This window comes from Barbus barbus (genome assembly GCF_936440315.1).
Source record: "Barbus barbus genome assembly, chromosome: 37".
Lineage (NCBI taxonomy): Eukaryota > Metazoa > Chordata > Actinopteri > Cypriniformes > Cyprinidae > Barbus > Barbus barbus.
The window spans coordinates 3,454,058-3,480,215 of NC_136715.1; the positions used below are offsets into that span (position 1 = coordinate 3,454,058).

At 38.3% G+C, this 26,158-nt stretch overlaps 3 protein-coding genes across 6 annotated transcripts in view; 2 read left to right on the forward strand and 1 right to left on the reverse strand.

Moving 5' to 3' along the window:
- Positions 1-2,459, forward strand: part of LOC306857254 (receptor-type tyrosine-protein phosphatase gamma-like) — a 232,741-nt gene extending 230,282 nt beyond the window's left edge. For both annotated transcript variants that reach the window (XM_079397099.1, XM_079397100.1), the window contains exon 29: positions 1-2,459. In XM_079397099.1, coding sequence (XP_079253225.1) covers positions 1-147 — 147 coding nt within the window. In that variant the 3' untranslated portion in view covers positions 148-2,459.
- Positions 1,693-24,045, forward strand: LOC306857255 (exportin-2). 3 transcript variants are annotated; one of them, XM_079397102.1, is made up of 25 exons: positions 1,693-1,780; positions 5,317-5,406; positions 6,226-6,368; positions 6,455-6,556; positions 12,983-13,128; positions 13,219-13,309; positions 13,411-13,518; positions 13,606-13,698; positions 13,796-13,963; positions 16,701-16,830; positions 16,941-17,006; positions 17,080-17,282; positions 18,311-18,395; positions 18,492-18,553; positions 18,654-18,790; positions 18,884-18,987; positions 19,090-19,187; positions 19,627-19,777; positions 20,224-20,432; positions 20,550-20,647; positions 20,735-20,820; positions 20,914-20,995; positions 21,151-21,297; positions 22,715-22,946; positions 23,059-23,724. In XM_079397102.1, the coding sequence occupies exons 1-25, from the start codon at positions 1,753-1,755 to the stop codon at positions 23,146-23,148; spliced, it is 2,949 nt and encodes a 982-aa protein (XP_079253228.1). In that variant the 5' UTR covers positions 1,693-1,752; the 3' UTR covers positions 23,149-23,724. The 3 variants fall into 3 exon arrangements, with proteins under 3 accessions (XP_079253228.1, XP_079253229.1, XP_079253227.1); XM_079397103.1 differs by lacking the exon at positions 1,693-1,780 and adding an exon at positions 4,370-4,463 and having other exon boundaries at positions 23,059-24,045; XM_079397101.1 differs by lacking the exon at positions 1,693-1,780 and adding an exon at positions 4,572-5,037.
- Positions 23,823-26,158, reverse strand: part of LOC306857256 (retinol dehydrogenase 10-A-like) — a 5,613-nt gene continuing 3,277 nt past the window's right edge. Inside the window, exons 4-5 of the mRNA XM_079397104.1 lie at positions 24,695-24,826; positions 23,823-24,590 (exon numbers count right to left, since the gene is read on the reverse strand). Of these exons, the coding sequence (XP_079253230.1) occupies positions 24,473-24,590; positions 24,695-24,826 (250 nt within the window). The 3' untranslated portion in view covers positions 23,823-24,472. The remainder of the gene's footprint in view (positions 24,591-24,694; positions 24,827-26,158) is intronic.

Sequence of the window (26,158 nt, forward strand, 5' to 3'; positions counted from 1 at the left end):
GAACAGTACCAGTACCTTTACAAAGCTATGCTCAGCCTGATAAGCACTAAAGAGAACGGATTCAGCCCCATGTCCTTGGACAGAAACGGCAGCGTGGCCATGTCTGACGAATCGGACCCGGCCGAAAGCATGGAGTCGCTCGTCTAAAGCCCCCCGAACAGACGCGGCACTTACTCTAACTTTGTAAACCTTCAAGGACTAAGACAGACTTTTTCTGAGGCCTTTTTTGCCAGAACTCTTGGTTAAAAGATAATAACCTGATTACTTTTTTACACTGATAAAAAGTTTTTGATATTTATTTTTTCGCCATTTTATGTCTTAATGTTATCCTACTGAACATTTGCACCGACGTTTTTGAGTTCACGACAATTAAAACGAAACGAAACACAGTTCTGTCTAGTTTGCACTAAGAAAATATCAGTGTTACTGCCTACTCCATCACCTCCACCACAGTACCGTCTCTCACTCCCATGAACTCTCACTGTCTAGCCCTTATTCTGACATTCTCTCCGAAGCTTTATAAATATCCTCCACAAGCGAAAAATGGTTTCCGCGCACACCTCAGATGCTGGAAAAAGAGATTATTCCCATGTCCGACTTGCAAAGACCCACCACAAAACATCAGATTCACCGATGAAGCACCATATGAGCAATATGGATTATGTTTGTTTTGATTTTCGTTTGCTTTGATCATTTCGCACACCCTGAATTGTACATCTACTCATTATGCTTCTAGTTAAACCCATATTTACTTTCAAAAGGTGGTATTAAAACAGCTACTGTGAACTTTTGTATGATTCATATTCTGCTTTTAATATATATAAATATATCATGATAACTTGTGCTTTTGTAAATGTTAGCTGTGTCTACGAGCAAGGATCCGCAGAGCCCATGACTTCTCTAGCGCCCCCTGCTGGTTTGTTTTATCCATTGCTTTATGCTGCAAGCTGCTACTTTTGTCACTTGACTCATAATGTAAAGTTAATTCTGTTCTCTGCCCACTTCATTTTGTAATTTTATACTGCTCTACTTCGTCCTAGGTTCACTGACGTAAACCGTCCCATAACTTTGAGAATAATGTATACAAGTCTCTCGATGCCTTCTGTACAGTCTCATTTCACCTCGGCAGGTGTGTGTATGTGTGTGATATAGGTGTGTGTTGTGTTTGGTATTGACTGGTTTTACTAGAAGCTTGTAGACTCAGTCCGAGCATTTCTTCACTAAACTGACCTCTTTTAATGTCATTGTCATTGATTCTCAGATACTGCTAGGAAAAACAGCTACTGTTTTATCATAAACGGTCGTCTCATGCCATACAGCACAAAGGCCTTGCTAACAAAACATTAGAATCAGTCGTATCGCTTCGAATGACCCGTGATTCATTGATTTTTACCAAAGACTACAATTGTCATTCACTTCAGTCATGAAACGTGCAAAAGTTTTATGATTAAGCAGTTTAATGTTTTTGGTAGTGACTGGAAAAATAATTGTCATTTGTTTTATGTTATGTTTTGCTTTGCATTTTTGTTTTTAGTGCTTTTATGAGCATTTGTTTGTCTTACAGGTCACCTTTCTTTTTATGTTGTTATGAGAATGTGCACTATTACTGATTTCTTTTGATGTGAAGAAGAAAGCTGTTGAATTTTTGTTTGGCTTTTGAAAGATCGACTGTTGAGACGGAGATGGAGAAGACACATATCGAAGGTGTTTACTCACTTCATGTCTTGTTGCTCCTAAGAAGGAGGCTGGAAAATGAAGTCACATCTCTCCAACATTTGGGGTAATATTCTGACTTTGCTTCTGCATCACGTAAGATAATTGGAGCTGCAAGTTGCATACATCTTTTCTAACATTTTTGTCCTGTGGTATCCCTTTTTCCTTTTCTTGCTCTAACATGTGGGTTGCATTTGCAAGCATATTTCCATTATCATGTAAAGAAATGTACATATCTATTTCTTGCTTCATTAACTCATCAGTCTCTAAAAGCTTTGTATCCTGGCATATAATTGCAAACTTTATATTTTCATATGAATCAGTTTTGTTTCTTTGTTTTAAGTTGTTGTCCCCAAATCCTTCAGAAGGTGGCTGACATCACATTCCAAACACACAACAATCATAAACTAAGGCAGTGATTGTGGTATTTCTTTTTTCTTATTTCTACTGAATCGAATCTGTTTCATTGTCCAGAAGTGCAATAGAATAGATATTAAGTCAAAGAATAAGTTCTCCCATACAAAGCAGGTGGGTGTCACCATCATATCCACTTTTTCTAATCTGGAATAACACACAAAGGTTGTTGTTTTTTTTTGTTGAAGGGGTTTTCTTTATTTCTGTTTTTCATTTTGTTGAAAGCTATATCAAAGCATTCTATTATAATGTTATTTAATATGTAAATTGTATTGCTATACATAAAATAAAATATGAGTTTTGATGTACTTTAAGTATATCTCCATGTTGTACATTGTGTGGAGTCCATATTCGTTATTTGTATTTGCCTGTTTCCGAAATTTGCATTTGCATAGAAATTTACCATATTTACAAGTTCATCTTTACCGTCATTGTACCTAAATGTGGGATTTGAGGAACACGAAATGCAAAAGTATTACACTGCCTCCCAGTGTTCAGCATGATGTTGTTTGTGTGCTGTTTTCCCCCTCTGACTGTACTCTGAATGGTCCTAATTGCTGTAATTATTACAATGCCTGATTTAGCTTTTCGCAAATATAGATTTAAATCAGAACAAATGCTGATGTCAGGGGCATAAAAACAATAATCATTGAGGAGCCAGAAGCAATTATGTGATGAGTTTTTGCTGGAAACCATAAACAGTACAAGGGACAAAGCAAAGTTAATTATAAAATGAAACATTACACAGAAGAAAGAACAGTCAGATTGCATGTTTGTCAATGTCCCAGTCACACTGTGTTATAACTGTTAATACGCCACACAGGATGTTTTCAAATAATGCAGGAACAGACATTTATGAATTATGTACATCTTTGTACGTCTTGATTAATTTTATGCAACAGGAGAAAAGGTTGGTTTTAATAGAGCGTCATTGTAAAACATTTTAAACAAAAATACATTGCATGAGTCAAAATTATCCATTTTTCTTTTATGCCAAAAATAATTAGGATATTAAGTAAACATCATGTTCCATGAAGATATTTTGTAAATTTCCTACTGTAAATATATCAAAACTTCATTTTTGATTAGTGATATGCATTGCTAAGTACTTCATCTGAACAACTTTAAAGGTGATTTTCTCAATATTTAGATGTTTTTGCTCCCTCAGATTCCAAATAATTGCATCTCAGCCAAATATCGTCCAATCCTAACAAGCTTATTTATTGAGCTTTCAGATGATATGTAAATCTCAATTTCGAAAAATTGACACTTAAGACTGGTTTTGTGGTCCAGGGTCACAAATAAATTGAAAATTGAACATAAAAGCAGCATATAGTATATTATCATGATACATGAATACTCAGTAAAAAAGCATATTTAATAACTTTTCAGAAACAGCACAGATGTAAAAGGTAACAAAAGTATTAAGCCATTGTTTAAAAAAATAAATAAAATCCAAAGCAATTTACAGATGAAGAATACAACAAGCAATTGTTGTATATAATTAGGCCTAAATAAATACAACATGCCCAATAAAATGACAACCTGATATTTGCATTTTTAGCTTGTGGGTGTAAATAAGAAAACACTCATGGTACCAGTTTAAGGTACAACAACTCTTACAGATAATAATAATGAATATTAGTTTGGACACAGAATATATACAAATATTCTCATAAGAACGTTTTGAACTGAATAATTTAATCATCATTGGCACTGCTAAAACAAGCATTTGTTTAAGTGGATTTTTGACTGGCTATGTTTACATCGCTGTAATGAGAACTAATGGAAATGGTAACACTTTATTTTAGGGTCTCTTAACTAGTTGCTTATATTACTAGAATATTAGCCGTAGTAGCACATATTAATGCCTTATTCTACATCCTAATCCTACCCAACGCCTAAACTAACAACTACCTTACTAACTATTAATAAGCAGCAAATTAGGGATTTATTGAAGGAAAAGTTGTGGTTGAATAAGTTCCCTATTCTAAAGTGTTACCAGGGAAATATACTTAATTATGGTGAAAATAACCTTAATGGGGAAAAAATTAAATATATACTTAATTCAATATTAGTTTTTCTTTTGAATTCGTCTTGAAATATGACCTTGATTTTATTTTTCTAAAATGAGATCCATTCGGGGGTGCTTGAATATGCTGCAGTTCGCCGCAACATACACGAGGGGGCGGTGTGTGATAAACACAAACACATACACGTGCGCGCCGGTCTGAGTCTCATTAGTGCGCATGCGCCCAGTCGTGACCGCGCACTTGTGTGAGACGTTTGAAACTTCTCGCCGGTGATTAGCACAACACTTCAACATATAGCTAACGGTAAGACCCTTTTTATCCCTTTGTTTTCTCATTGTCAATAAACCCACTCTATATTATCTTCTGGTCGTTAATACACTATGAGATGACTGAATTATCTTGTTTAAATGCGTACGCGCGCAGCGCGCGCTGTTAAGAGTGAGCTCGTGAACTAACGTTAACCACATAACGGAGTACTTTCCGCCTTATTTTCACTAAATAAACCTCGTTTGGTGGATTCTTCAGTGTCCATCATATTGGTAAATAGAGGTCGTTTTACTGTGAAGCGCTTTTTATCGTGACTATTTTGGATGACTAGCATTTCTTCTCAGCATGCTAACAGCTTTAGCGCGTGAATCATTGCCTGAGGTTCTGTCATTTAAAGTCTTTCATAACCAACTAAACTGACACAGTGGAGACCATAAACCAGCAGTCTACCACACAGAGCAGAATTGAGTGTTTATTGATAAATGTGAGTGAGATACTTGGCAGGCCGCTGCAGTCAGAGCAGGCCGAGCATGTGTGATGGGACTCGCTGGTCAAGAGCATGAACATGAGAGTTATCAACTGTTTTCATGTGCAGAAGAAACATTTAAGGGTCAGTTTACGTCAAAATGTACTTCAGATGCAGGTCTTTAATTTCTGAAATGCTTTAACAAATTAAATGCATGTTCACTTTATCATCAGCATGATCTTTCTGATTTACAGAATGACTTGAGATAGATAGATAGATATATATATATATATATATATATATATATATATATATATATATATATATATGCATGCATATCCGTTTTGGAGAGCTGATTGTGAGTTTTTACAAATCATCTCACTGCATCAGTTCTCATAGTAGATGCTTGCTTTATTTCTGTAGCAATCATGGAGCTCAATGATGGAAATCTCCAAACCCTGACTGAGTACCTGCAGAAAACACTAAGCCCTGACCCAGCTGTCAGACGGCCAGGTAACATTCCCATTTGAAGCTGTTTAAAAAATAATAATACTGCATTTTCTTTGGGTTTGTGTATGAGAAGGTAAAAGCCTGCAGGCCTCAATAATAATGATTTTTAAATTTTTTCCCTACTGGTCCAGCTGCCAAAATTTTCACTAGCTTGGTAAAAAAAAATGTTTTTAGTGTGTTATGCCCATGTAGTCTTGTATTGTAATGTTGCCATTACTACGCCAACATTTTATATACTAGTGACATTTCAAAGTTCTCAATAGGGCTGCACAATTTGGGGACAAATATTCTTAAGAAAACCAGGTTTGTTGTGCATTTTTGTAGGGCTGCAGAATTTGGCCAAACTTTAAACAGATATTACTATTGTTTAACACTATTTCACTAAAATAAAAGTATTTGAGAATAATTCAGGGCTTGGACCCTAAGTGTAATATTTAGAATAGAAATAAACTTTCATTTTATGAAAAACTGTGGCCTGTTAACATGCAGGAGGCCTATAACTATAAATCATTAGAAAGGTCTAATGTATTTTTATGAAATGTATTATAATGTGCAAAAAAATTACAGTAATTTCTTATTTTTTGTTAGTTTTGTTTTGTTAAAGACAAGTAAACACTAAGTAATCAAAAAAAAAAAGAATAAATTTCACATACAATAGAAAAAAAAGAATGAATGAAATAAACAGTGCTATAATTTGTTTCGGTAGTATTGAGGTACAGTAGTTCAATAATAATAAAAAAAAAAATGTAAAACAACACTGTGTGTAGTCTTCACTGTATATCTTCACTGTTTTTGTTGTGTTCTCACCTTCTCCAACTTTAGCTGAAAAATTTCTGGAATCAGTGGAGGGAAACCAGAACTACCCCATTTTACTGCTCACAGTACTAGAGAAGTCCCAAGACGAGGTCATTCGCGTGTGTTCGGCCATCACCTTCAAGAACTACATCAAGAGGAACTGGCGCATAGTGAGTGTCCTGTTACATACTACTAAAACAGTCTGGTGCGTGATGGGTGGCATTTAATCTGGATTTGTGTACTTTCTCTTCCTAAGGTTGAGGATGAACCAAACAAAATCTCTGATCCTGACCGGACTACTATCAAAGCCAACATTGTAAATTTGATGCTAACCAACCCAGAGCAAATACAAAAACAGGTACGAGTTTCAGATAACCTTTTTTTTCTTTTATGTTGAGTATATAGTCTACTTTGTTATTTTTTATTTATTTATTTATTTTGCATTTATTAATTTATTTTTACTATTATTATTTAATTTATATAAGTGCACATTGAATATGTATGTGTGGAAGGGTGAGTGCTTGTGTACTTGTTCAGATGTTCTTTTGTTACTGTATGGTTAGTTGTTGTGGGGTCATAAGTCAATAAATAAAGTGAATGCAACCATGTAGGCATATATTATGTGCAAAAAAAGGGTTTAAATCACATAAAATTTTAACATTGCAATCTAAAAACAGAAATAATGCTTTTAAAGCAGAAGTTAATTTTACTAAACTAAAAATTAAAATAATAAAAAAGCACAGACTAATTGAGTAAAAAGACTATTTTGATTACCCCATTACAGTTAGTGCTATCATACACTTAACAAAAATTATAAACGCAACACTTTTGTTTTTGCCCCCATGTTCATGAGCTGAACTCAAAGATCTAAGACTATTTCTATATACACAAAAGGCCTATTTCTCTCATTGTTCACGAAACTGTCTAAACCTGTGTTAGTGAGGAAAAAGTCTTAGATCTTTGAGTTCAGCTCATGAAAAATGGGGGCAAAAACAAAAGTGTTGCGTTTATAATTTTGGTCAGTGTACAAATACACTTTAAAATTCTACACGTCACATTTATCGTCCAACTACAAATATTTAAGCAAAATGTATATTTTGGTCAGAATTATTGCGCTCCTATTTCATTGCGCTCTGTCTGTTTGGTGAGCACGCACGGTGGCATAAATGAAGTCTGTGAAGTTTAGTGGAGAATCGCAGAGCAAAAGGTTCATACACTTCTGACAGCAAAATGGAAATATTTCCATGGCTTTCTAACATTTACAGATGGAGAATATACCTGTGAAATGTTATGCATTAAGGAAAACAGCAAACACGTTAAACTGTTAACATGTTATTTCTTCCCTACTCTGTTCCCTATAAGAAGGTTCTTCCAGGTTAAAAATAAGGTTAGCGCATGCGCTGATTAAAAGGTGAGCGCGCGCAGGGAGAGGGGAGGAGTTGTGAATGGGTGTGAGCTGATGTGATGGCGGCAATGGATGTAATAAAGTGTTAGCTGAATAAACGTCGTGTTTTATTTAACTTAACATGGTAGCAGAGGATGGTTGAAGGATGGCATCTAGTTATAAAGTTCCGCCGAAGTTTGATGAAGCCAGGCCATACGAGTGTTGGAAAAATGAAGTTAATATCTGGACGCGGGTTACCGAACTTGACAAAAAGAAGCAAGCCCTCGCTGTTGCCTTGGGGCTTGAGGGGAGAGCCCGTGAAACGGCGATGGAAATACCTGCGGAGGATTTAGACAGTAATAATGGTATGGCAACGCTAATGGCTAAGCTGGATGATGTGTTCCTAAAAGAGGAAAAGGATCGCGCATATGAAGCCTATTCGTATTTTGATGGAATAACGAAGAATAGTTCGGTTTCCATGACCGACTACATAATTGATTTCGAACAGCGATACAACCGGATGAAAAAGTATAATATGACGCTTCCTGACGCTGTGCTGGCTTTTAAGCTACTAGACACGGCTTGCCTCGACGAAAAAAACAGACAGTTAGCACTGACGGCCTGTTCAGAGTTGAAGTTTTCATCCATGAAGTCGGCTCTAAAGCGGATTTTCGGAGGAAAATCGACAGTCTCGTCAAGCGGAATACAAGTGAACCAGGACGTGGCATTTTTCACCGAACAAAGATCACAAGGAAGAGGAAAACGTAACGTAACGTTTCAAAGTGGACAACTAAAGCAGCAGCCATTACCAGGGACTAATCCACTTGATAAATACGGTAAAAGATCCAGATGTGCTATTTGTCAGTCCACATTTCACTGGGCTAAAGACTGTCCACACAAGAAAACGGAACAAGTAAGAATAACTGATGATGCAGATATTGAGGAATGTAACATCACATTGTTTACAAAGGCCTCAATGTCAGATGCCGAGATATTCATGACTGAATCATTGGGATCAGCGATTATTGACACTGCCTGTACCCGTACTGTGTGTGGGGAGAAATGGCTGGAAAACTATATTGATGACCTCACTCAAGATCAAGTGAACCAGTTGATGCAAACAGAAACTCACAGTTGCAGACCATTTCGGTTCGGAGATGGGAATTTGGTATATTCCACAAGAAATGTGAAATTACCAGCTAAAATAGGACTGACAAAATGCCTAATTGAAACGGAAGTTGTCAAGGTTGACATTCCACTCCTGCTGAGTAAAACGTCACTGAAGAAAGCAGGGACCATTTTGGACATGGAAAAGGACAGTGCAGTAATGTTCAAACAATCTATTCCACTTGAATTTACTAGTTCTGGACATTATTGTGTTGATATCAGAGACAAAGACACCAAAAAAGATCAAACTGAAGAGGAAGTTCTAACAGTGACAGAAAATATGTCTCCAGATGAGAAACGCAAAGTCCTTCTGAAGCTCCATAAACAGTTTGGCCACGCATCGGCAGACAGGCTACAGAGACTCATTCAAAGTTCAGGAAATAAGGACAAAGATTGCCTTACTATTCTACAGCAAATAGTTTATGACTGTGAAATATGCCAGAAGTACAAGAGGACAAAGCCAAAGCCTGCTGTGGGGCTGCCCATGGCTTCGGAATATAACGAGACAGTGGCGGTGGATCTGCACGAGTTGGAACCAGGTGTATGGTATCTTCACATCATCGACCACTTTACACGTTTCAGCGCCGGAAACATTGTGAAAACAAAGAAGTCATCTGAGATTGTCAACTCCTTCATTCACACTTGGATTAGTGTCCATGGTGCCCCCCAGAAGCTGTACAGTGATAATGGAGGGGAATTCAACAACCAAGAGATCAGAGACATGGCTGAAAACTTTAACATCGAGACAAGAACAACAGCTGGTTACAGTCCCTGGAGCAATGGACTACTTGAGAGACATAACCAAACACTCACCGAGATCATCCTGAAGGTCAAACGAGAGAATGGATGTGACTGGCACACTGCCCTTGACTGGGCCCTCATGGCAAAGAACAGCATGTTGAATGTTCATGGCTACAGTCCATACCAATTAGTGTTTGGACAGAATCCTAACCTTCCTTCTGTATTAGTTGATAAATTGCCTGCTCTAGAAGGTACCACTGTGAGTTCTAAAGTAGGAGAACACATTTCTGCTTTACATGCTTCTAGGAAAGCATTCACAGAAGCAGAGTCTTCTGAGCGGATAAGAAGGGCACTTCGTAGGCAGCTTAGGCCCACAGATGACATGTATGTGACAGGTGACAAGGTATATTACAAAAGAGCAGACTGTCCTGAGTGGAAGGGACCGGGGGTAGTTATTGGTCAAGATGGAGCTGTTGTTTTTGTAAGACATGGGGGGACTCTTGTTAGAGTACATCAATCCAGGCTCTGCAAGACAAACACGCAGGATCAGGAGTCTCAAGATAAGCCAAATGAACAAGACAACAGTCAAAAAGTAAGTGAAAAAGGTAGCTTAAACAATGTAGCAGATGGCTCAGATAGTGAAGAAAACACAGACAGTGACCAAGAAAACATCAGTGACAGGGAGTTGAATACAGGAGAAGTGGTTTATCCTAGAATGACACAACCTGAAATGGATCATGATGTGTGTGGTAATCCTGTCTCTTCTGCTGGTGTAAAGTTAAAAACAGGACAGACTGTAACATTTATGAAACAGGATGGTGATGTACAGAGAGCCAAGGTTTTAGGAAGAGCAGGCAAAGCCTCTGGAAAATATAAAAACTGGTTTAATCTGCAACATATTGAACATGATGGCAGTGATGGGCAAAAAGAGCCAGTGGATATGTCATGTGTTGATAATCTTCACATTGATTCAACTGATAAAGAGAATGATGTACTCATAACAAAAGACATTTCATTTGATGCAGCTAAACAGGATGAAATGGTGAACTGGTACAAAAACAATGTTTTTGAAGAAGTTGATGATGCAGGTCAAAAGTGTGTCTCTACCAGATGGGTCTGTAGTCTCAAAGAAACTCCGAATGGTATTATGCCCAAAGCACGACTCGTAGCCAGAGGTTTTGAAGAGCTTAATATTCACGAGCTGCAGAAAGATTCCCCAACCTGTGCCTCTGACTCTCTTAGGCTATTATTAGCTGTAATCTGCCAAAATAAGTGGCAAATCCATTCCATGGACATCAAATCTGCTTTCTTGCAGGGCATGCAGTTGTCCAGAGAAATCTATATTCGGCCCCCTCCTGAAGCAGGAAAAGAAAATGTTCTATGGAAACTAAACAAGTGTGTTTACGGCCTTGCAGATGCATCACTGTATTGGTACAACAAAGTGAAAGAAATCATGCTGAGTACAGGTGGTAAAATGTCTAAAGTAGATCCAGCAGTATTCTATTGGCTGGATGAACAGTGCAAAGTTACTGGAGTACTCGCATGTCATGTTGATGATTTTCTTTGGGCAGGCTCACAAAACTTTTCAAAAGATGTGATACCTACACTACAGTCTGCATTACATGTTGGACGTGAGGAACATGACAATTTCTGCTATGTGGGAATGGACTTTGTTACTGTTAATGGTGTGGTTCATGTACATCAGCATAGTTACATTGAACACCTACAGCCTATTCGGCTGCAAGCAGCACGTGCAGTGCAGAGGGATGCCTCTCTTAATGAGACTGAAAAAGAGCAGCTTAGGTCAAAAATAGGACAAATACTGTGGGTTGCAAAACAGACCAGACCAGACATTATGTTTGATGTATGCAGTTTAGCATCAAATTTAAAGTATGCTACAGTCCAATCTGTTCACGAGACAAATAAGGTCATCAGAAAGCTTAAATCTGAAAAGGTGACTCTCAGGTTTCAACATATGGGAAACAATGATGCTCTAAACTTTGTTGTTTTCAGTGATGCTTCCCTTGGAAATCTCCCTGATGGGGGCACACAGGGGGGAACATTGATTGGTCTCATGGGAGAAGGAGGGAAGTTTTCTCCTCTTTGTTGGCAATCTAAGAAAATTAGACGAGTGGTGAGGAGTACTCTGGCAGGGGAAACTCTGGCCCTGTCAGATGGAATAGATAATGCCATTTTTCTGACTACTCTTTTTTTCTGAACTTACTACTGGAAATGCTGAGCTGAATACACCCCCGTTGATATGTGTGACAGACAACCACTCTCTGTTTGATGCCCTTAAGTCAACTAAACAGGTCTCTGAGAAACGTCTTCGACTGGAAATAAGCTGCATTAAGGAGCTCATACAGAGTAAAAGAATCAAGAAGGTACTCTGGTCGGACACAAAAACTCAACTCGCTGACTGTCTTACAAAAAAAGGAGCGTCTGCCTTGATGTTATTGAAAGTACTCAGTGAAGGACTATGGTGCTATTGAAAGCACTAACTTAAGGACTATAAAAAAGAGGGTTCATTTGAAAAGATTCTGTACTTGTAATCGGATATACAACAATTTTCTTTTGGCAACTGTAATCTTTGTTTTGAACGGTTTTTTTTTTGTATTTATATTTTCTTTGTATTTTTGTTGTTTAAAGTATTGGGAGATTGTTAACATGTTATTTCTTCCCTACTCTGTTCCCTATAAGAAGGTTCTTCCAGGTTAAAAATAAGGTTAGCGCATGCGCTGATTAAAAGGTGAGCGCGCGCAGGGAGAGGGGAGGAGTTGTGAATGGGTGTGAGCTGATGTGATGGCGGCAATGGATGTAATAAAGTGTTAGCTGAATAAACGTCGTGTTTTATTTAACTTAACAAAACGACACGAGAAGCATCTCTGTCAGCGGCACATGTCAGAGCATCTGACGGGGCGAGCACGAGCCGCTTTAAACGGAAACTATAGGCTACTATATCTTACGAGTTTTTTTTTTTAAAGCTCTTAATATAAAGCTTGTCACATGCTTAGAACAAATTGTTAAGCAGTTCAGTCCTCCTCTAGATATTTTTTCAGATGTGCTCGTTTCAAACTACTGTATATCGATATATATAAGTGGTTTGAGCAGTCGCATTTAAATCCGTCTCTCAAGTGTTTCAAATTCGGAGGACTGGTCTTTTCGCGATCGGATAGTTGTCCAGCCAGAGAAATGAAGTGAGCAGGTGTAAACAGGCCCAGAGAGAGTGCGTGGGGACATTCTTGCACATTCTCAAAAAATCGTTGCAAATGCCACCAGTTTGGTCGCAGTCTAGAGCCCTGTGATCATGAAAATGGTGAAAAACTGTTCAACGGTCTAACTCCTCAATTAATTACTACATAGTTAACAGTTTTTGTAACATGTTTCAACAATGCATTTCTAACATTTATATTGTTTACAAACAATTCTCAGAATTGACTTTACACTGACTTTAAGAACAAATAAAAGTGACTTTTTTTCCCCCCTCTGCAGCTGAGTGATGCGATCAGCATCATCGGGCGAGAGGATTTCCCTCAGAAATGGCCGGATCTCCTGACCGAGATGGTGAATCGTTTTCAGAGCGGGGACTTCCACATCATCAATGGAGTTCTTCGCACGGCACACTCCCTTTTTAAAAGGTATTGGAGAACATTGGAATTAATTGTACCTGACCACTACATAAATTTGATACATCCAGGATTTTGAGTATTGTCTTTGTTGTTTTTCAGATACCGCCATGAGTTTAAGTCCAATGAGCTGTGGACCGAGATCAAGCTGGTACTGGACACTTTTGCACAGCCTCTCACTGAGCTTTTCAAGGTAAAGTCAGTGAGTTGTTATTTTAAGCTGATATATTAGTAATCATTTGCTTTTACTCATGTATGTGAAATGGAAATGTCACTCGTTTGTTTCACTTTTAGGCTACAATTGATTTGTGTCAAACTCATGCAACAGATGTCAACGCCCTGAAAGTGCTCTTCTCTTCCCTAACGCTTATTTCAAAACTTTTCTACAGCCTTAACTTCCAGGTGAGTCTGCACTTACAACTGCTCATGCTTGCATTTGCACTTCTGTGCCGGTTTTCCAGCTTTCAGGTCTTTTCCCTATCTCTTCAGGATCTCCCAGAGTTCTTTGAGGATAACATGGAGACTTGGATGACAAATTTTCACAACTTATTGACGTTGGATAACAAGTTGTTGCAAACAGATGTGAGTTTATTCTCATTGAAGTATTCTAACAAAATCTGATTTCTGTAAGTTCAAATAACCAAGACCAACAAACTGAACTGTGAGTTTCCTGCTGTAGGATGAGGAGGAGGCTGGTCTGTTGGAGCTGTTGAAATCCCAAATCTGTGATAACGCAGCACTTTACGCTCAAAAATACGATGAAGAGTTCCAGCCTTACTTGCCTCGCTTTGTCACGGCTATCTGGAACCTGCTGGTCACAACTGGACAGGAGGTTAAATATGACTTGGTAAGTGGATTGCATTTAAATGTGTATTGTATTTATACTAGTGGTGTCTAAATTAGTGCGTTAACGCATGCGATTAATTTTTTCAGATTAACGTGTTAAAATATTTTAACGCAGGGGCAGGGCTAGGGTTGGCCACCCCATTCACAACTGGATTGCGTTTATTTAGATGCAGAACGTCTTTATGACCACATCAAACGGGAGACGTTTCAGACGCGTGCTCTACCGTCGCCTCCACTGATGTGGAAACCAGGAAAAGCATTGTTCAATAAACACAAATCTCCACCATTCACCATGGATTTGATGTAACTACAGGCACAACTTGTGGCAGAAATGGTCTAAAGTTATTGAGTGTTTTTAAATTTTTCCCAGCACTTCAAAGCTTTAAGTATTACCAAATTTGAAAGTTATTTTTAATGTGATGACATTTATTTATTCATCCTTCATAGGTTGCCTCATTTATAAAACTGAAAGTTTCATAATGTAGGAAAGCAAACACTTATTTATTAAATTACAACTATATGCTGCAGAGACTTATAGGCTTATTAGCTTGTAGGCTTATTAGCCATTTCCACTCGCTATATATTTATTTACCAAATTATATTTAGACATTATGAATGACAGAAATAAAAGTTAATTTTATCTGCATTTCAACTACCCAGACAGCACAAGTAAATCTGTAAGACGTCTGCTAAAGATCTGGGAAATATCTGCCTTGTAATCTGATGAATGTCTCAGAAGCAGTTTTACATGCATTCTAATAAATGTCTATTTGACTTCTGACAGGAAACGTCTTGCAGATGAGCAAACACCCTAAAAAATACGTCTTGCATATATAAATACAGATATCAAATAGACATCTCCGAGATGTACATGTGCTATTAGGGTGAGTGCTTTACTGTCAGGTGCTGGTGCTACCTTCTGTAGAACTTAATGGCACTGGTGTCCTAAAATGTTTGTCTGGAGACCTACGATGGTTCTCGAAGTCAGAAAAGTTATAACGATGTTAGAAGAATGTTGTCCATGGTATATATTCACTGCAAAACAATAAGAAATGCAGCAAATATCACCGCAAATTTTGAGAAAAGCCGCAGCAAAATCAGTAATTTTAGACCACGAAATCCCGGAGGGACTGATTTCATATCAAACAGCGAAAGAAACTACGTGCATGCAATGTCGTAGTGATGCCGTCAGTTAAAGTGCCCCTATTATGCTATATTTAAGGTTGTTAATACTGTTTTATGAGTCTCCTAAAACAGATTTACATGCATCCAAGGTCAAAAAACACTGGTTTTCTCGAAAAATAGCTTTAATTTTACCTCATTTCTAAATGATTCCTAAACTACTTATGCGAAGCAGTTCAAAGAATCAGTCTCTCTAAACCCCTCCTTTCTGATTCGTCAGATGGCAGTCCTTTGTGATTGGTCTACCACATACAGCGCGAATGACAGTGCATGGGCGGACATTATGCAAATGTGTAGGGCTGTGCAATTAAATCGAATTCGATTATCATGCGCATCTCGTCAGTAAAGCCGGTTCAGTGATTGGCAGTAAATTGCCATCACCTGCTTTCAAATGGTGCGGGATTTCGCACTAGATGAATCGCCTTCGATTATGAACACGAAATTGCCTAGCTTGTCAGTGAATTACGGTTCTGTGTAGTAATTCCCGCTCCATTTGAAAGCAGGTGATGGAGATTAACTACTAATCAAGAAACCGGTTTTACTGACTAGATGTGCATGATAATCGAATTTGATTAATTGCACAGCCCTACAAATGTGTTACTTTGTGACGTACAGTTGTAACAGATTAAGATTAGAATTCCTAACGACTCGTTTAGGTGATTGCGAGCCGACTCATTTTTATTTTTTTTTATAGACAATAACTTTATATATCGTGCACTTTCGGCTTCACGACTTTGCAGAAAGTTTGTTCATATACTGCTACATGACACACTGCATGAAAGGTAATATTCGAAAAGGCATAATAGGGTACTTTAAGGCATGGAGTTACCAAAAAAGCGATTAAAGTTGCCTTAAAACTGCGCATACATGCAATACGTTATATGCGTCACATTTAAGAACGTCTCTGAAATGGTTTTAAAAACTGTCCTGGGTAGAGCCCTGTGCGGTTCTGTGTGTTCCACTCCCGCCAGCACCCGCAATGTTTGTGTCCGCTCCCGTGGACTTTCTCTCAGAGCTTGTAAAAAATGTCAGCTACACACATACTCAAATATTCGTTCAACTTAACATCCAGAATAGCAGGCTTTAAACATGATTGTGTTTAAATAAGATGCAATGCTAAACCAAAGCACCACACGTGACAAAAACATTAGGTATTTTTAATTTAAGTACATAGAAATGGGTATGCCGTCTCAGGGCAGAGGTGCCAGATTTATGTCCTTGTGTCACGCAACTCAAGTTTAACACTCTCCCATGCTTTTCAGTGACAATTGAGAATTGTTTCCAGATGTCTGCCTTGCTTTGCTTTTGTCAAGTAAACAATAATGTGAAATTATTGCAATATAAAAGTATATTTAAAGACTTTAATGTTAGGTGGGATTAATCCAGATTAATTTTAGAAAAATGTGCGATTAATTCGGGGGGGGTTTTATCGATTGACAGCACTAATTTATACGTGTTGCAGGTTGTTTACAGACTTGGTGGTGGATATGATTTTAGTGTTCACAGTGCTGTTAGTTTTTTCTTAACAGTGCCTGATAATATTATGTCTGTTGTAGCTTGTGAGCAATGCTATCCAGTTTTTGGCATCAGTGTGTGAGCGGCCGCACTATAAGCATCTCTTTGAAGACCAGAATGTTCTCACCAGCATCTGTGAGAAGGTCATCGTACCCAACATGGAGTTTAGAAGTATGTGTCAATTTGTTATTGTCAAGCTCTTATATTTTAGCAGCTGAAGTGGTACAATAATCTATAAGGATTTTCCATGTTGTAAACAATTGATAATTGTACGAAAACAGGTGCAGATGAAGAGGCTTTTGAAGATAATGCAGAGGAGTACATCATCAGAGACCTTGAAGGCTCAGGTATGTTGACGCTGCTCTCTCTTGTTCAGACACTCAGTCTTCCTGTACTGAATCATACCTTCTGTCCTCACAGACATCGACACGAGGCGTAGAGCAGCCTGTGATTTGGTGCGAGGCCTCTGTAAGTTCTTCGAGGGCCCGGTGACGGGCATTTTCTCTGGCTATGTGAACTCCATGCTGACAGAATACGCCAAGAACCCCGGGGTGAACTGGAAACACAAAGATGCTGCTATCTACCTTGTCACATCGCTGGCCTCCAAAGCTCAAACACAAAAGGTGAGATATTTCACAAATAGTGAAATAGACATTATTGAACAAAATGGTTAAAGTGCGTAATGTAATAAAATATAATTATAAATTATGTGCATTGTGTATTATATCAAATCCCTGCAGAGGGCGCCAGCAGCCTGATGACACTTCTTTTTTTTTTTTTACAGCATTTAATCGTTTGTTTAATATTGACTATACAACATTTAATTCAAATGTCCACTTAATCTTTAATATTTGGCACCTTCTTTATGAAAGACAAGAATATGTGGACATCAAAACCTACAAACTCAGAGACGGTACACACTTGGTTAGTCAAAAGGGGCTTTTGCACCGGAGGAACATTTTCATAGTTCCTAAAACTATTTGCGGAAGTACACGCTTTTTGGCGTGTTTGCACCACTGGATCTAGGAACGGTTTTAGTTCTAGGAACTCCGTTTGGAGGAGCTAAATTAGCTCCTACTTCAGAGTAGGGTCTAAAACGGTTCTATAGGAACTACCAGTGACGTAAGTGTACGCAGATTGGCCAAACGCATACGAAACTCCGGCTACCCGGCATTTTTAAAAAGAATTTCGTCTCTTTTGCTCTTTCAGTCGTGTAAATTGTGCATTTACATTCCAATTTCTGTTATCACGAAACCCCAAACACACAACAAAAACAGGTCCGATCATGGTGTCCTCCATTCACTGATTGTTGACTATAAGATAAATGCCTCGAATAAAGACTTCGCTGTTGGCCGCTTCAGAGTTCCTGCTGCCGGTGCAAATGCAACCAGGAAAACGGCCTGAGGGAGAAATTGGTTTTCTAGGAACCACCCTGCTGGCTAATTCCTAGAACTACGAGGTGCGAAAGCCTCTAATATGTCTCGCACCTTAATATAAATTCTTAATACAAGCTGTAAAAGTTCTGGGTATGTGGCAGTTTCTTTTCAGATTATTGGGGCCAGCCTTAAGAACGGTTTGATTCTGATGTCTTCTGCTTTGTGAGCTATAGATCTGAGGTCCAGTCTGACAAATTTGTACTTTTGGTTTACAGCATGGAATAACACAAGCCAATGAATTGGTGAACCTGTGTGAATTCTTTGTCAACCACATTCTAGTAGACCTCAAATCTCCCAATGGTAATTGGCTATACTCATTTAATTTAGCACTTTAAATTGTTTTTACTGGAACTTCAATGATGCTGAATGACAGTTCATTGCTGCTTTGTCCCTCAGTGAACGAGTTCCCAGTTTTGAAAGCAGATGCCATCAAGTATGTTATGACCTTCAGAAGTCAAGTAAGCACTTTCCTTTCCATTACATTACATTGCATGCTTTCCATTACACAAATGTGCCTTCACTGTGTGTGATTGGTCTGGCTTCTGTCTGGTCCTCCAGCTCCCTAAAGAGCAGCTGTTGGAGGCTGTTCCTCTCCTGGTGGCCCACATGCAGGCAGAGAGCATCGTTCAGCACACCTATGCAGCACATTCACTCGAGAGACTCTTCACCATGAGAGGAGCCAACAATGCCACTCTGTGAGTTTTTCCCAGTACAAGACATGAGAATGGTCATGTTCTGAATTTTGACCATTTTATTTATATATTTTCTGAACTGATCTTATTTTTCAGCATTACTCCTGCTGAAATGGCACCATTCACAGAACAGTTACTCAACAATCTGTTCAAAGCTTTAGCAATCCCTGGCTCATCTGAGAACGAGTACATAATGAAAGGTAATTGACTCTTTGATATTCACAATTTTAGTTGTAAAACGTTTTTTTTTACTGTAATATTCTTATTTACTCCTTGGCCTGTTCTGTTTGTCACCTCTCTAGCCATCATGAGGAGTTTCTCCCTCTTACAGGAAGCCATTGTGCCCTACATCCCCACTCTCATTGGCCAACTCACTCATAAGCTCCTCCTCGTCAGCAAGGTAGGGCAGTCACTAAATCTGCTGTGCTATGAAGGATGCTTGAGTTCAGGTTGGTGTCCAGTCATGTGGTCTATGTCTCAGTCCATGGCATTAGATGCACTGGCAGGACACACAGAAATATCCGTCCATTAAAGGGGACATTTCCCAAGCAGGACTTGATCCTAAAGGCAGGACGGAACATCTTCATGTTTTACACACAGGATGTGTTCAGCATGCCATACTAGCACTATTTCTGCAGCATGCACATTTTCTGCATTCAAAGAATAGTCACCCACCGAATATAACATGTAACAGTGAGGTCATGCGGCAAATTTTAAAACGTAAAGTTAGTCGTTTAAATAGCTACTTAATAGTAAGCAATATAAGTTTTCCATTTTAAATCGTTTGTATGTGTGGGCAGCCTGTTCTTTAAAGATAACAAACATTCTTTTCTCTACAGAATCCCAGTAAGCCGCATTTCAACCATTACCTGTTTGAGTCACTGTGCCTGTCCATCAGGATCACCTGCAAGGCCAATCAGGACACTGTGGTCAGCTTTGAAGAGGCCCTGTTTCCTGTGTTTACTGAGATCCTCCAGAATGATGTGCAGGGTGTGTTACACTGTTGTAAATGTGTTAAACTCTATAACCTTTATCACACAGTTTTGTGGTGACTTGCATAATAACTCAGAAGTAATGGGCTCTGTGTTTAGTTGATTGAAAATGTCAGAAAAATGTTATTACTCCAGTCTTTAGTGTCATATCCTTCAGAAATCATTCTAATATGCTGATTTGCGGCTCATTTTGTCAATGATATTTGTGTTGAAACCGTGATTCAGTTTGTTTTGTAACATTATAAATGCTGTCACTTGAGTAAAGAGTATGACTCAAGTGTGAGTCAATGTAATTTCCTAAAAAGTAATAATAATCTTACTGACACCAAGCATCAGAATAGTAGTGCATACAAAGTGTTTCCTGTATGTAACCTCTTGATGGTACACAGTCCTGAAGCCATGTTTTTATTGACCCTTCCTCTCGTCTCATCTCTGGCCTTGCAGAGTTTGTGCCGTACGTCTTCCAGGTGATGTCTCTGCTGCTGGAGATCCACGCCAGCTCCATCCCCTCCTCCTACATGGCCCTGTTTCCTCACCTCCTGCAGCCCGTGCTATGGGAACGCACAGGAAACATCCCTCCTCTCGTCCGGCTGCTGCAGGCCTATCTGGAGAAAGGAGCCAACACCATCGCCAGCACAGCGGCTGACAAGATTGTGAGTTTCATGGGATAGTCTCTATTTTTTTGCTAAATGAATACCCATGATGCAGTTGGCCTTGCGCTAATACATTCCCATTAAAATAATGTAACTTTTTCTGTTTTTTTTCACCAGCCTGGTCTTCTTGGAGTATTCCAGAAGCTCATTGCATCCAAGGCTAATGACCATCAAGGCTTCTATCTGCTCAACAGTATAGTGGAGCACATGCCTCCGTAAGCAATGCGTTATGAGGACACAAGAATAAAAGAGTGGACATGTTTCTGTGCTCTGTTCATTTGGTTCTGTGTATTTGTATGCAGAGATTGCATCACCCAGTACAGGAAGCAGATCTTTATTCTGCTTTTCCAGAGGCTTCAGAGTTCCAAGACCACAAAATTTGTTAAGAGTGAGAGATTGCTGACATTTCTGATCATAGTTTACTTCTAACCCCATATTTATATGAGCCCTGAAATTTAAAAATTACACTTTCTCTTCACAGGTTTCCTGGTCTTTATCAACCTTTATAGTGTGAAATATGGAGCAATTGCATTGCAGGAGATATTTGATGACATCCAGCCAAAGCAAGTAGCTTTATTATTCTAAACATGTCGAGTCATAGTCTTGCATTGCAGATATTACTGACGGACTTAATAATGACATTTTCCCATCAAAGCATCTTATAAAAAAAGAGTATATTTTATTTTATGATCGTTTCCATTGTTTTATGCCTCCTCAGGATGTTTGGCATGGTTGTGGAGAAGATCATTATTCCTGAGGTGCAGAAGGTCTCGGGGCAGGTGGAGAAGAAGATCTGTGCTGTGGGCATCACGAAGATCCTCACTGAGTGTCCCTCTATGATGGACACAGAGTACACCAAACTCTGGTAAGACGCGCTACAGGATTTTGTGTACCAACTAATGGGAAATGACATGATTTAACTCACAGGTTTAATATTAATAAGCAGTTTGCTCAAGTCAAGTAATGTGCTGTGCACAATATGCAGAAACATGCAGGGACAAAATCTAAATAATATAGTTATTAGGGCTGGGTATTGTGACCAATTCTGCGATTTGATTCTTATTTTTATGGATTCGATTTCAATTCGATATCGATTAGCTATCAATATTTCATTTAAAATGTTAGTTTTGCAGACATGGGATCCATATTTTGATATAAATGCTGGTAACTGAAACTCTCCTACTTAAGTTTATTACTGAAATACACATCTACATTAATAATAGGGTGCACACAGTTGTTTTGTTTAGTGGAGCAATTCGAAAGATGGTGACACCTTCAGGACGAGAGGTGAATATTCATATCCTCTTACGTGAAGCACGTGCATTAAGAATCGGGGATTTCCCGAATCGATATTGTTGCGTTAAACTGAAGATCGATTAAAATCGGAGAATCAATATTTTTTTTACCCAGCCCTAATAGTTATATATTATAACTCTGCAGACCCTCATGAATTTACAGATAATTTGACATCTACATAATAATTTGACATAATTTGAATAATACCTTATCTACTTTGAAATGTGTGTTCTGTGTTGGAATATCTTTTGTTTTGGTCTGTGTGATTCTACCCACTGCCAGTTTAACCAAATAGTATTTCCACACCTCTGGGTTGCCAAAGAGCGGAAAACAGCATATCGCAGCCATGGAAGTGAGCAAACTAACTGGGTCAGAGATGACAGATATCTACCAAACCTAAAAAGTCTCGACATCCATCTAAAAAGCTCAATTGAGGCATATTAAAACGAGGATAAATCAACTCAACAATTTACAGTGTAAAGCTTGTCACTTTGTACAGTTTCTTTAATCTTGGATACACCACATGACATTTCACAAGTCATTAGCTTTTTTTAAAGGGTTGGTTCACCCAAAAATTGAAATTAGCCCATGCCGTGTGAGGCACGTTTTATAATGGATGCGCACACTTTACAAAAACACCCGCCTACTCCCATTCTAACGCTTGGAAGAGCAAGGAAAATTTTTAATATAACTCCAATTGGATTTCCTCCTGAAAGAAGAAAGTCCTATACACCTAGGATGCTTTGAGGGTGAGAAAAACATTGGCTAATTTTCCTTTTTAGGTGAACTTTTAAAATTTTAATGTGCTTTTTAAAACCTTATGACACCAAAAAGGATACAAAGAGCACATTTCTAAGAACTTTTTCCCCCTAGATTTGTAGACACACTTCTTTGTCATTGAGTCTAACAAGATAACTTGGGCTGTCAGATGATCTGATGAATTAATCATGAACATTTGGTGAGAAAAGTCTGTTTTTGTTCTTTAGGACTCCTTTGTTGCAGGCTCTGATTGGTCTGTTTGAGTTACCAGAAGACGACAGCATCCCAGACGATGAGCATTTCATAGACATAGAGGACACTCCAGGATACCAGACAGCTTTCTCACAGCTTGCTTTTGCAGGAAAGAAAGAACATGACCCTATCGGAGATGCTGTCAATAACCCCAAAATCCTCCTAGCTCAGTCCTTACACAAACTCTCCACTGCCTGTCCTGGAAGGGTGAGTATCACTCACGAAGTAATCACTAAAATGACTTGAGAACATGACAGAAGCATGCTTGGTCTCCAGACCTAGCTGAGCTGTTGAACTAACCAAATGTTGTCTTTAACAGGTGCCCTCCATGTTGAGCACCAGTCTGCCCGCAGAAGCTCTTCAGTTCCTGCAGGGTTACCTTCAGGCTGCCACTGTACAGCTGGTGTAGCCACACACCCCGACTCCTTGTCGCCCAGAAAGGGGGGACCTCTGATGCTCTCAAGACACTTAAACTGATCCAACCAATAAAGAGACGACCAGTGGACTCAACATGAGTGGAGACGCACCGCCCAGTGATACATGGCCAGACAGAAGGGATTGTTTTAATGAATTATGTGTGTTGAATGGGAAAGAGCATTGGAAAGCAATGGCGATGCTTGGATAGAGGGGTGCTGATCATCTCACTGGGCGGTCTCTGCTGGTGTTGGCTTATCTCATGTATTATTTGGAGTCCATTCAATATGTTTTCTTATTGTTTAGTTTGGCGTCTTACCCAACCATACATTCAGCAGTGTTTTGAAATGTCGCCTTTTACAAACATTGAACAGCAATTGGGAGTTGGCAGACATTTGATGGCATCTTTAAAATCAATGGGGAAAGCGTTTTTCTCTTTCCTGTAGTTTTGGAGATGTTTTTACTGTATAAACGAGTTGTTTTGCTAAGCAGAAAAATTTGTCAATGTCTCATGTTGCATGTTATTCATCATGTTTTGTCTCCACGTCTTAGTTTTGCTGCTCTAGTTGTTAATAAAAAAAAATGAAGCACTTGTTTAACATGTTGGTTCACTTTGTATTTGTTCCAAAAAGGCTTTTATCTTGAGCTTTATGTGCCTGAGGATCTTACAATGCCCACAATCGCTATATTGTGCTCAGCGGTTTTTCTAAAGCTAAAGCTGATCTAGCGTATTTCACAGATCAACGCATTCAGGAAGGAATGTTCAAAATCCATGTCAATAGTCATGTACTGATTATTCATAATGCCAAGTCAGGTTTTCAATTAACAGTCTTAATTTAATGGGTAAAATTCTCAATTATGTATTTTTGAAATAAAATTCTTCACACAAGTGATCAGATTTTATTTTTTTCAGAAAATGTCTGTTAGTGTTGTCACTAATCATACTCATTAAGTCATTATTAATGAAATTAACAAAAAAAAAAGTTACATTTACATTTTAATGTCATCAAATTATATATAATCTGCTTAAATGCATCAGGCTATGAAACTAATCAGTCATTGCAATTATATTCATCAATAGTTAGACAATCCCAGTTTAACACTACCTAATGTTACTGTAGGTACAGATTCATTTAAATGTTACAATATAATGAGTAGTCAAATAAAAACCTCTTCCTCTGATTTCTTTCTCTTGGTCTGCATGAACATGCAAGTACTTTTAATGATGGCAGACAAAAATGTTTTACACTCTTGACTGAGAATATACTCTTGGTTTCTCTCCTTGAAATGTGGATGGTGTGTGGAGCATTATGGGATGGCTAAGAGGATTTCACGTCACCGTTAACAACCTGTTGTTTGGTCTTAATGAAGGAATACATGCACTTGTCACCTCCCATAAAACGATATGCTGCAACATTAGCTTCCCAGGGGAGCAACCTAAAGAAAAGACAATGTAGAACATTTAATGGTTTATGTTTGAGTTTTGAGTAAGCTCTTAATCAAGTGTAAGCAAACTGGACTTTGCCAGTGGAAGTACTTACGCCCGTGACACCAAAGCAAAGTACATTAGACGGGGGATGCAGATCATTTGCTGGTCAGCCAAAATGGCCTTCATTGACTCCTGGACACAGTATAGAGGATCCAGCGGTGGAATCAAGCCTTGGAGTTCCTCCCTGTGATTGGAGACATGCTAGACTGAACATTAGGGGATACAGGGGCTTCTGGTGCATAACATCAGGACAGACATACAGCACCCAAATATAAACACACTGTCGTCATGTACTCATCCTCATGTTGTTCTTTCTAATGAGGAACACACACATGCACAAAAAAAAAAGTTTTGAAGAAAAGCCAAATATTGTCCTATCATAACAAATCAATGGAAAGCTTATTTATTCATCTTTCAGATGATGCATAAATCTAAATTTTCAAAAAATGAACCCTTATGACTGGTTTTTTGGTCCAGGGTCACAAATGTGAAAACACATTGCATCAGGTTTGGTAATTAAATTACCACATGACCTTGGTGTTTGTCAAAAAACAGGTAATTTGGCCGGGGATTTTTACAGGGGTGGTGAGAGAAAAACACAGATGTCCTGGATTCGGACGGCGATAAAATCACCAACTACCCCCTGTATATGGTGAAAATCACTTACATCCCCGGAGAAACAATTACCGTCCGAATCGGGCTTTAATTGCCGTCTGAATCCACATCTCTGAGTTTATGAGAAGATATCGATTGTACTTCGGTGTAATTTGCATACATATTTATTTCTGCTGGAAAGTATTTAAAAGAACAATACTTCATAACTGCTCCATCACAGGAGTGAGAGCAGAAAGAGAAGAAAAGCACTAAACATTCGAAATGGGTCTTTATTATGGCAGCAGCAGGTATGCAATACAAATTTAAAATGTGTATTATAAACATATCGCGTATAATTATATACAACTCGCGTATTTTCTTATTTATTAATTTTTTGAATATGTGTTATTTAGCTGAACATGGACTAGTCTTGATGTTGCCGTATTCACTATGAATATATAACAGATCAAATTGAATGCCCTGTTGCTCGATTTTAGTGTTTTTTTGTTTGTTCTTTAAAAAGGTTTTTTTTAAATAAACAAGAATTTTTAATAAAACATGATGTGAGCTTAATGGGAACAGGGGTGTGATTAAAGAGTACACAAATGTACCCATTAAGCACAGCCAGACTTTTTGTATTTAATGATGTATATCTTAATCAAAATTATTTTGTCATTTAAAATAAAATTAAACATTTTTATGTGAGAGATTAATATTTTATTTTAACCTAAAATATCTTGTGCACTAAAAATGTCTCAATGTAGATTTTGGTGAGCTTAATAGGTACGTTTACCCTAAGTATTTGTAAATACATTTTTCACAATAATAAGAATAAATTTGTAAATAAAATTCATTTCACACAGCAAGATACAAACCTCTGACCAGCTCCAAAAATAGAAAGGCAAGAGTTTGCAAAAAAAGC

Excerpts from the sequence above, each read along its gene's own strand:
- LOC306857255 (XM_079397101.1), top strand. The coding sequence starts at position 4,965 with ATGGGACTCGCTGGTCAAGAGCATGAACATGAGAGTTATCAACTGTTT. Across the intron at positions 18,396-18,491 it reads AGACCTCAAATCTCCCAATG|TGAACGAGTTCCCAGTTTTG; the intron begins GTAATTGGCTAT and ends TTTGTCCCTCAG. Across the intron at positions 20,996-21,150 it reads TTTGATGACATCCAGCCAAA|GATGTTTGGCATGGTTGTGG; the intron begins GCAAGTAGCTTT and ends ATGCCTCCTCAG.